General features: G+C 40.2%; 1 protein-coding gene across 1 annotated transcript in view; it reads left to right on the forward strand.

Annotated features, from left to right (window-relative positions):
- Nucleotides 1-441: 441 nt before the first annotated feature.
- The window catches only part of PRKAR2A (protein kinase cAMP-dependent type II regulatory subunit alpha), a 134,658-nt gene continuing 123,040 nt past the window's right edge, over nt 442-12,059 (forward strand). Inside the window, exon 1 of the mRNA XM_020998986.2 lies at nt 442-1,038. Coding sequence (XP_020854645.1) covers nt 846-1,038 — 193 coding nt within the window. The 5' untranslated portion in view covers nt 442-845. The remainder of the gene's footprint in view (nt 1,039-12,059) is intronic.

The following is a 12,059-nucleotide window of genomic DNA, read 5'->3' on the forward strand; positions in this document are numbered from 1 at the left end:
CCAGCTGTGGGCTACTGCAGTTAAATGAAGCCTCGGTGTCCTCGTTAAAAATAAAGACAATTACAGCACCTCCTTCACTGAGCAGCTGTGAGGTTCAAATGAGATAACGTATGTAGGAATGTATGCAAAGGGCTTTGCAAACCTTAGGTGTGTTAATGTCAGTTATATTAGAATAATATTAGGATTAATTAAGTATTCAGGCCTGTAAAATGCGGGAGTTGTACCAGATGGCCCCCACAGGCCCTGCCTGCTCTAACCCCTCGGAGAGTCCCCAGCCTGGGGGCAGTCGCCCCTCCCAGCTCTGGGCTGCCAGAGCGCCGGGGCTGGGGGAGCCCGCCCAGGGCGGGGGAGGGAGGCTGCGGAGGCGCCCGGGAGCGTGGGGAGGCGTCGTACGCATGCGCTGCCCCCTCCCGCCGCACTAGTCCTTTCCTCCCTCCTGTCGCGCCTCCAGTGTGACAGCGGCGGCTGAGGCGCCCGCAGCCTGAGCCCGCGGTGAGGGGAAGGGGGCGGTGGCTCCGCGGGGAGGAAGTGCAGCCGGAGGAGGAGGAGGAGGCCGAGGCGGCCGACGGGCACGGGCCGACGGGGGCACGCTGCGTCCTCCAGCAGAGTGAGAGCGGCGGTCCGAGCGAGGCTCCGGCCCGCGTGCGAGGACGAGCGTCTGCCCGGCGCCTGGGCCCGTGCTGCGGGTGAGGAACCGCCCCCTGCGCGCCGGGAGGAGCGGCGTGTGAGCGCCTCGGCTTCGGCCTCGGCCCCGGCCCGCCCGAGAGTGCGGAGCCGCCGCCCCTGCGGCCCGGCCCCGGCCGCGTGTGAGGGAGGCAGCCCGACCAGCGGCCCTCGCCCCCGCCATGAGCCACATCGAGATCCCGCCCGGGCTCACGGAGCTCCTGCAGGGCTACACGGTGGAGGTGCTGAGGAACCACCCCGATGACCTGGTGGACTTCGCCGTGGACTATTTCACCCGCCTCCGGGACAGCCGCAACCTCGGCGGGCAGGGCGAGGGGAAAGACAGCGACGAAGAGGAGGACGAAGACTTTGAACGTAAGAGCCCGGGCAGACGCCGTCTTGGACCCCCCGGGGCTCCGGCTCCTCCCCCTGCCCCCTCCCCCCAGCCGGGCCCGCCGTGGCAAGCCAGCCTTGTCTGCCGGCTTCCTTCAGGTCTTGGGACCCCCGCCCCCCACTGTCGTGGGAGTTTCGCTCCCCCTCTTTCTCAGCCCCACCTACCGCCCCCTCACCCGACGTTTCTCAGTTCCTCCTGGGAACCACGTTCTGGCAACGTCTTGTGCCCCCCGGAGCCCAGAGAGCCGGGTGCCCCCTGGTACCTTCGGGGGGTGGGAGAGAGCTTTCAGGCAGCCCTCGTGGTGTGAAATGCAGACCCTAAAGTGACCCGGACGCGTCTGACAGCTACGGCCTCCGTCCCCCAAGGACTGGAGCACCCGCTAGTGAGAGATGAGTGTGCCATGTGTGCTGTTTAAAATGGGGAACTCCAAAAAAGCAGACCGCCTTTTCTTATTAGAATGTCACCTTTTGTCCTCCGAGGCTTGGGGGCTACAAGAAGGGGAGTCCTCCTACCGAAGTGTTTTATCTTCAGAATGGGTAAATGAGAATAGGGAGCTCGAGCATTGGATTAATGCCCACCTTCTTAGACCAGGCCTTCAGTTGGCATACCGTGAAGAGAAAGCATATGTAATCACTGGCAAAAAAATTCCTGTCAAAAGGACCATTTTAAAGACCTGCTGGAATGTCTAGCAGTGCAGGTCCTAGCAGCTCACCATTTTGGAACTAACATCAGTGATATTTAGAAACCCTAGTGCACTTTAAGGACAATTTAAAATTTGCTGGTTTTGAACCAGACCTTAGGAACAGTTTAATTTTTTTTTAATTTATAATTTTGCTTAGCATTTTTATTTGGTTGTTTTAAGAAAGCCTTTAGAACATTTGTGGAATATTCACTTGATTTTTGCGTGTGTTCTGGTTCGGTATTAATGAGACTGCTGGGAATTATCATCATACATTGAACAGTTTTTCAAAGCTTCACATTCATATCGCAAATATACAGACCTAGGTGTTAAAACATATTTGGCTCTTAAAACCCAGAAGATTTATTTTCTTACTTTCTATGGCTCTCAAATCATGTCCCTTTTTTGACATGCCAATTAGGAACTAAAACATTGTCTAAATGTATGAATTAAAATTCTAGAATTTCAATCTCTTCTTTGGTTTTATTTTGAGATAATTAGGCAGTTGAGTAGCAAAAGCTTGTGCATTCTTTTGTTTACATTTCTATCACGGAACTGACTTGATTTGTTGCAGTTTGAGAAATCTGGTACTGTGATGAGTTTTTTTTTTTATTAACAACCACATGAATTTATATGTAGGAATTTCTCTTAATAATATTTGGCTAATGTTTAACAAACTTGTTTAGTGCCTATATTGGAAGAAAGGAGAAAAGCAACATTATAATTTAAGATGCATCCTGTTAAAATTGTCAAAAAGAAATTAAGTTTCCTAAATTGCTTCAGAATATTTTATGGAGAAGGTAGTATGGCTTACGTTGAGAACAGCTTTCAGGAAGGACATGTTTTCAAGGGTACAGTTATCGACCTCTGTGGAGCTAATATTTTTAGGCATTTTTATAGTAGTGGGAAGGGCACTGTATTTGGAGTTAGAGAAGTTGGGACAACTTAAAAGTTATTGGTCAAGTTACTTCTCTCTTGGCCTGTTTTTCACGTATAAAATGAGAACATGGTCTAGATAATTTCTGTCTAAGGTCCTATACCTGTTCTAAATCCTATGAAGCTATGAATTGCAAAGGTTTTAAGAAAAATGTCTACTGATGTGCTAAGCACATGGACTAAAGTTGCCAGCTGGGTACTTGTTACTGATGAGATTCAATTTGATAGACACATACGTTTACATTTATGTTATGAAAGTCTGAAAAAAAAAGTCTGTGTATCAGGAGAATTTTAACTTAACCAAGAAATTTTGCAAGGTGTTTTTCAGAAGAGTCCCTGGAATCAGGAGTTGGCTTATTCCAATTCTGGCTGTACCATTTGCTTGGTGTGTGGCCTTGGACAAGTTGTCAGACCTGTTCTTATTTCAAGCTCCTTTATCTGTAAAATGGGAAGAGCTCTTTTTGAGCCTCAAAGCACTTTAGGGTTGTTAAAATTTTTGTTACTATCATTTTAAGGATATTTTATTGATCCCTCTTGTTTTTATGTACAAGTTATTTCCATGTGATCCTCCAGTTCGCCACACCCAAATTAGCCTTCCCTTGTAACAAAACCAAAACAAAATAAACAAACAAAAGCACACAAAACCCTGTTAAGCAAAGCCAGCCAACCCAGTGACCTCATCTGGATAGTGTATGTAATATTTCACACCTTTAGTTGTCCACCTCTCTACTGAAAGGAAAAAGGACGCTTCATCTCTTCTCAGGGTCCTAGATTAGTCATGGATTTGTTTTAGTGTTATTTTGATTTACATTACTGTGGTCATATTGTTCTCCTGGTTCTGCTTTCTTCATTTGATATCATTTTAGAGAAATACTGGAGGACTAAATTCCTTATATTAATTTACTTATGGTACCAGTAATATTCTGTTACATTCATATATTATAATTTGTTCAGTTTCCCATTTGGTACATACACATTTTCCATTCTTTTTTTTTAATTAAAAAATTTTTCTCTTCTGTTTTGAACTTTACAAACATGAATGTTTTCATATACAAAGAAAAACAGAAAAGGAGGATTGCAAATGAAACCATGAACCCCTGCCATGTATAGCTTTTTCCCTTTCAAATTATACTATAAATTTAACAGGTTAATTTCAGAGTGCTCTGTGACCCTCTGTACACTGTAATTTTTTTTTTTTGGCTAGGCAGTGGGGTTAAGTGACTAGCTTAGGGTCGCACAGCTAGTAAGTGTCAAGTGTCTGAGGCCAGATTTGAACTCAGGTCCTTCAGACTCCAGGGCGGGTGTTCTATCCACTGTGCCACTTAGCTTCCCCGTAACTTTTTTTTAAACCCAAAACAAACCCAGCAACAACAACTTGATTTTCCGAGTTTATCTTACTAAAAAAGTTAGTAGTTTCTTAGTTATAAAACCAATGAACATTGTTCTTGAATTTATTTTAAATATGTTTTATTTAGGAAAAGCTCAGTGTTTAATTTGCCCTTATCAGAATGAAGTTGTATTACTTAATATCAGAAATATTAATGCTTTATGTATCAAGGCTTTGCATGAAGCAATTGTTGACCAATTGGCAGATCTATTAACAAAATAGGAAAATATAAGTAACCAAGAAAAGAATTTAAAAACTTTATCATTTAACTTATTTTATTTACTTTTTTTAAACATTTAAAAAATGATTTTAGTGTCTTAAACATAGTATCTTTTGTTCTTGGAATAAGGAAGATCTCAGTTCAAATTAACTTCCCTCACCTTCAGTTTGCTCATCTGTAAAATGGGAATAATAATAGCGTCTATCTTATAGTATTGTTGTGAGAATCAAATGAGATAACATTGGTTAACCCAGTATCTTTTGTTTAACTATATTAACAAATCACTTTAAATTCATCTTTGTAACACTTGTGAAATGGTGTGTAACTTGAATCTTCTGTATCCTTATTGTTAGTTAACCTCTTTGATCAGCTTTTCTTGGACCCCATTCATGTAGGACACTGTCATAAGGACATGAGAGTTAACCCAGAATGAATTCTGTCTTTTTGGGGATTGAATGGATCATTGTTTTAAAGATTATCTATTAATAATTGTATTTAATAATCTGGTATGATCATTTAATTTCTTTACTGACTGTGAAAACTAGACAAGTGGCAAGCTGATTTAGGGCCCATGCTTTGATTGCAAAATATCTTTACCACAGAAAACATTCTGTGTTTTTTACCTCTTTGTATGCTTATTTATGTAGCTATGAAATTAAACTTACATTTGATTTTAACTTAAATCCCTTACTACTTGATTGACCTTAATAAAGTGATTATATATTTTACTTTTTTTTAAGGTTGGAAAGTAGTTGTTAATGCCTAGAAGATGACAGTGGAGTTTGTTAGATACACAGATCCAGAACAAAAAAGTAAAAATTGAAATATAAAACTCTTAGAGGAGAGGGCGGAAAATATTTGTGAAATATGTTCTTTCTTAATTGCTCTTTGGAAATAAATATATGTATATGGCACACAGTCTTTGGACAGGAAATTTTGTGTTTCTAATTGAATAAATATATGAGTATATAAAAGGAAACATTCACTGTAATATATCAATCTTTGCATCATGCTTTGTGCCACAAAGTTGCTAATTTTCCTGGAGATTAATTATTGAGAGGTTAACGATGGTTAGGTATTATTGGTATTCAGGGTAAAATTTATTATTTTATAACACTATATACCACTACATACTGTAGTATAAAGTAAAAAGAGAAGTAGACTTGGAGTTAAATCCCATGTCTGCCGCTTACTACCTGTCTGACCCTGAGCAAATTTCTTTCCCTTTCTGGGACTCAGTTTCCACATCTGTAACATGAGAATGAACTATGTTATATCTGAGGTCCCTTCTAGCTCTAGCTTGCATGAAACCCTTTGTATAAATCATGCTCACCACAATGTCGTCATTTAAATGGGAATGGTAGTTATTTGGTACATGCGTTATCATTTGATCATCACAACCACCCTATAAATTAGGGTGCTATTGTTATCCTCATTTTGCAGATGAAGAAACTGAGGTTGAGAGATGGTAAGTGACTTGCCTGGCATCAAACAACTAATGTCTGAGACATGATTTGAATTCACATCCTCCTGACATCAGGTTCAACATTTCCCCCTTCCCCCTTCTAGCTAGCTAGCTAGTTGCTTTTTAAATCTGGACCTGTGATTGGTGTATAGAACTCACAGTGAGGAAACTCCCTCTACCATTGCTGACATAACATCTTCGTTTCCTGGGATTGGAAGAGGTTAAGTCTTGCTTAGGGGTCAGGTGACCACTTTGTGTTAGAGGTGGAATGTGAACCCAGGTGTCCTTGACTCCAAGGTCAGCTCTTTATCCACTAGGCCAGGGGTTGGCACACTAAAGCCCATGGGCCAAATCTGGCCAGCTGCTTGTTTTTGTGTGTAAAAAACATTCTTTGTGGGCCACACAAAAACAGGCTAGATTTGACTCATCAGCTCTAGTTTGGTGACCCCTACACTAGGCTATGGTATCTCTTAAAACTTCCTTTTCATAGTATAGGTGACCTTGTGTTCCTGAGTGCTTTGTCAGTGGAGCATAACTTATGGCAAATCTTGGCAAAATGGAAAAGCTTTGAATGTGATTAAGATGACCTCTGTGTGTTTGCAGCTAGAAGACCAGGTTAGCTAAGTTTGGGAAGAAATGTATAGAGATTATTATCTGCATTGGATGGAGTACCCAGACCAATAAAATTGCAGATCTTTGAAAGTATCAAAATATTACTATTAAACCATGTAACCTAGAACTAAGGTGTTTTTTGTTTGTTTTTGAAGGCCACCATTCAGATACTAATTGATTTTAATGATAGAGTTTTCTTAACCTTCCTGGCAGTCTTAAGTGCCAAATAAAGTTGTTATGGGTAGTAGACAAACCTAATAACTACAAATCATTATTGTTTTCTTGGGAGAAATCTCCTGCATTCTTTTAAAATTAATTTTTTATTGTTAATCTTCTGAACTTGTCCCTCTCCAGAGATCATTACCCAGAAATTTATCTTTTAACAAGAGTAAAAAAAGGGAGAGTAGAGGGAGAAGAAGCACTGTAGGAGTGAAATTAACCAGCATTATCAACCAAGTCTCACAGCATATGTCATGTACTATGTCAATGTCCATACCCACAGTCCCCTACCTCTGCAAAGATTGTTGTTGTCCAGCCTGTCTGAATCTTTGTGATCTTGTGTAGAATTTCCTTGGTAAAGATACTAGAGTGATTTGCTATTTCCTCTAGTGAAGTAAGGCAAACAGAGGTTAAGTAACTTGTCCAGGGTCACAAAGCTAGTAACTATCTAAGGATGAATTTGAACTCAGGTTTCCTAACTCCAGTCCCTGTCCTTTATCCACTGAGCCATTTATCTATGTCTGCAAAGAAGATAGGATACAGTATGTTTCATTTTATTTTCTCTTCCTTAAGACCAAGCTTGGTCATTAGGAACACACAGTGTTCCAGTAATGACTTAATAATTTTCCCCCCCATTTTTATTGTAGTGATCATTGTGTATTTTTTCTGAATCTATTTACTTCACTTTTTATCAGTTTACTTTGCTATGCTTCTCAATTTTTCATATTCATCGTTTCTTATAGTACCTTGCATTCATGTGCTGTTTGTTTAGCTATTCTCCAGTTGATAGGCATTGACTTTGTTTCCAGTTCTTTGCTTCCACAAAAAGTGATTCATAATTTTTGTCCACTTATTCAATGGAGAAATGATTCTTGGTCTCATGTATTTGTGTTCCCTATATATCTTTAATGTTAGACTCTTGTAAGGGCTAATTGATATTTTCCCAATTGACAGCTTCCTTTCTTATTCTAGTTATAGTAATTTTGTACAGAACATTGTGCTGTGGCTAATGTGGAAATATGTTTTGGATGACTTCACATGTATGATTATCATATTGTTTACCTTCTGAATAGGTGAGGGTGGTGCTGGAGGGAGGGAGAGAATTTCTAACTCAAAATTTTAAAATGAATGTTTAAAAAAGATGAACTAGCATTGTGCTAAGCACTGAGGTAGATAATATCCTATTGCCCTCATAAAGCTTAATCTGATAGAGGGTTGAGATGTAAGCAGAGTCTCACATTAGAAGGTTGTAAATTAGAATGTTTCATGAAATCTGGAGGAAGATCAGTGATACCTATCTTTTGTCAGTTCCACCACCGCTTTCCCAGTCATCCCGTTGAGAAGGATTGGAGTTTTCTCAAACTCGTTGTCTTCTTTTATTTTCTATATCTAGCCAGTCATCAAATTGAGTTAGTTTTTCTTTTCAAATGATTTATCCATTCTTGCTGCTACCGTTCTAATACAGACCTTTGTACAAAAGTGGGACCGTTTCTGCTCCCAAGTAGTTTACATTAGACTAGGGGATACAACATGTTCACAGATGAGTAAATACAGACCATATACAAAAAATTCACAATGATTTGTAGGACAGGGCCCTTGGAGGCAGTACTTGAGCTCAGCCTTGAAGGGGAAGTAGAGTTTAGAAGAGAGTGGAGGTAAAAAAAGGAACAATGTATACAAAGGCACAGAGATGAACAGTGATGAATCTGGAAAGATAATCTGAAGCAAAATTCATTCAGTCAGAAAGTATTTAGTAATGCCTACTTATGTGCTAGGCACTATGCTACGTGCTAGGGTTACAAAGAAAGGCAAAAGACAGTACCTGCCCTCAATCTCCCAGTCTAATGGGAGAGGTAACATTCAAACAAAAATGTACAAACAAGCTGCAGACAGGATTTGTAGGAAATAATCAACAGAGGGAAAGCCCTAGAATTAAAAGGTCTTTGAAAAGGCTTCCTGTAGAAAGTGGGATTTTAGCTGGGACATCCTTGGCAAAAGATTGTATTTGGGGGGTGAGAGATAGTGAGGAGTTGAGGAATACAACCTAGTTTGGGAGCCTGGTAGACTGGGAAGATGGTGGTACCCTTGACAGTAATAGGGAAGTTTGGAAGCAGGGCAAGTCTGGAGGGAAAGCTATTGAGTTCATTTTTGGACCTGTTGAGTTTAAGATGTCTATAGGACAGGAGAGAGGTTTGGATTAGATAAGGAGATTTAAGAATCTTCAGATTGAGATGATAATTGAATCCTTGGAAGCAGGTGAGATCAATAAGTTAAGTTGTAAAGAGGGAAAAGAGGGAGGGCCCAGGACTGAGACCTGTGGGATACCCTTGGTTAGCAGGAATGACTTGGATGAAGATCCAGAAAAGGAGACTTAGGAGGAGGAGTCTGATAGATGAGAGAATCATGGAGAGAATGGTGTCCTCAAAACCTAGAAGAAAGAGTATTCAGGTGAAGAAGGTGATCACCAGTGTCACAGTGTTACTTGCAGAGTGATCAAGAAGGATGAAGCCTGAGAAAACACCACTGGATTTGACAATTAAGAGATTATGTTTTATTCAGTCTGCTTTTCTGCTCTTTGAATTGAATTATTTGGTTTGTTGATTATTTAAAAAAAAGAATTAAAAAAATATTTTAAAAGACTAGAGCCAGATTGTGAGGGGCTTTAAATATAAAGCCAGAAGGGTCTGTACTTTTTCCTAAAGGTATTGGGGATCCATTGAAACTTCTTGAGTAGGGAAATAACATGGTCAGGTCTTTATTTAAGGAATATCAACTTGATAGCTGTGTGGAAGATGAGTTGTAGAGAGCCTGTTGCAGTTATCCAGGCAAGAGGTCCTAAACTAGGAAGGTTGTAGTGTGATAAAGAGAAAGGCATTCTATGTGAAAGATAATACATGGTAGCTGAAAGGATTATAGGGGTTGAGTAAGAGTGAAGAATTGAGCATGGGTGGGTATGTTCTTAACCTTGACACCTCGAAGAACATTAGTGACCTTGACAGAAAGAGGTAAGAGGGTTAATTAAGTTTAAGGGACAAAATTAATTTTGTTTTGTACATACTGATTTTGAGATGCCTATGGGGATATGCAGCTGGAGATATGCAACTAGAACTCAAGAGACATGAAGGCCGGATGTATGCATTTTGGAGTCATCTGCATAAAGAACACATGGGAATTGGACCCATGTGAGCAGTTGAAATCACAAAGAGAATGTAGAGAAAGAAGAGAAGAGCATTCAGAACAGAGTCCCAAGCAACATTTATATTCAGGGTTCATATGACATGGATGATGATTCATCAAAGGGAGACCATGAAGAAGCACTCAGACAGGTTGGAAGAGAACCAGGACAGAATAGTGCCATGAAAACTCCAGAAGAGAGTATTCAGAAGGAGGGTGTGATTTGAATGTTTAAATTCCTTTGGATTTAGCAATGAAGAGATTAGTGGTGACTTTGAGAAAACAATTTTGGTTGAGTGGTGTTGGCATGGAAGCGGATTACAATTGCTGAGATTAGGGAGAAAATTAGGGGGAGAGAGAGGGATGATTGAAGGAGAATTTCCTGGAGAAGACTGAAGAGGGTGGAGGGGCTCCAAGGGCGGAGTAGACAAGTTAATGTTGGCAAGAAGAAGGACACCTTATTCCTTTGAATCTGAAGCTGAGAAGGAGCAGTTAGGGGATGATGCCCAGGTGCTTTGAAGTATTCAAATAGTTATAGTTGAATTCCATGACTATAGACTTTCTTTCCTTTAATTCATCTTTCATATGCCTACCAAATTGATCTTCCCTTAACACTGCTATTGTCATGTTCCTTTGTTTAGAGGCCTTTTTATTGCTCTATTACTTGTGAAATCTAATCCAAACTGTTTCCTGGTTTTTAAGCCCACCTATAATCTGGTTACAACCAAATTCATACAATCTTAGCACTTTACTACTTTTCAGTGTATGTCTTCTTAAAAATTTACTTTTTAATGTTTTCATTAATGTCTTTTTTTTTTTACATCAGTGTTGTTTCCCTAGTGTCTCTCCTCCTCACCATCTCATAAGAGCCTTGCCATATAACAAATAGCATTTTTTCTTTTTGGCAAGGCAATTAGGTTTAAATGACTTGCCCACGGTCACACAGCTAATAAGTATCAAGTGTCTGGTCTGAGTCAGGATTTGAACTCAGGTCCCTCCTGACTCCAGGGCTGGTACTAGCATTTTTTCTAAAGACAAAAAAGAAAAAAATAGAAAAATACAATATAAAAGCCTGAAAATATATGAAATGTGTAATACTTGTGGACCTCCTAACTTTGCAAAGCAGTGGCATAGGAATGCCTTTTTATATCTCTTCTTTCTAGCCATGTTTATTCTTTATAATTTTGTAGCATTTATGTTTGATTTTTTTTTGGGGGGTGGTTAGTTCTTTCATTGTTGTAATCATTTTATATGCTGTTTTCTTGGCTTTGCTTCTTTATTCTGCATCAGTTTATGTAGACCTTTCCATGTTTCTTTATATTCATCACATTTCTCATTACTTATAATATTCCATTACATTCCTGTATCACAGTTTGTTTAGCCATTTCCCCTGGTTAATAAGCATCTACCTTGTTTCTAGTTTTTTGTTATCACAAAAAACGCTGCCATGAATATTTGGTTGTAAGGGGCAGCTAGGTGGCGCAGCACATAGAGCATCTGCCCTGGATTCAGGAGGACCTGAGTTCAAATACAGCCTCAGACACGCTAACACTTAATAGCTGTGTGACCCTGGGCAAGTCACTTAACCCCATTTCCTAGACAAAAAAAAATTTTGGGGCAGCTCGGTGGCGCAGTGGATAGAGCACCAGTCCTGAAGTCAGGAGGACCTGAGTTCAAATCCGTCTGCAGACCAAACACTTGACACTAGCTGTGTGACCCTGGGCAAGTCACCTAACCCCAATTGCCTATTAAAAAAAAACAAAGAAAAAAATAAATATTTGGTTGTATATGGGTGCTTTTTATTGTTTTGGTTTTTTTTTAAACCAGTGGCCTCCTTGAGGCATAAGCCTAGTAATGAGATCTTTAGGTCAGAGGGTTTGGACGTTTAAGTCACTTTATTTGAATAATTCCAAACTGCTTTCCAGAAAAGATGTATTGATTCATATCTTCACCAACAATGCATGTTGACTTTTCCCATCTTTTGTCATCTTTGTCAGTTTGCTGAGTGTAAGGTGAAACCTGAGAGTTATTTTGATTTGTATTTCTCCTGTTATTAGTAATTTGGGGTATTCTTTAATATAATATTATGTCACCATTATGTCATTACCACCATGTCACCCCCTCAGTGACATTGACTTCTTTGCTGTTCCATTCAGTCTGTTGGCTCCAGGTATTTTCTCTGGTTGTCCCCCATGCCTGGAATGTTCTTTCTCTTCCATTTACTGGCTTCCCTGGCTTCCTTTAAGTCCCAGTTAAAATCCTGTCTTCTACAGGAAGCCTTTCCCAAACCTCTTAATTATATTGCCTTCC

This window comes from Phascolarctos cinereus, unplaced genomic scaffold (assembly GCF_003287225.1).
Source record: "Phascolarctos cinereus isolate Bilbo 61053 unplaced genomic scaffold, phaCin_HiC Scaffold_4;HRSCAF=312, whole genome shotgun sequence".
Lineage (NCBI taxonomy): Eukaryota > Metazoa > Chordata > Mammalia > Diprotodontia > Phascolarctidae > Phascolarctos > Phascolarctos cinereus.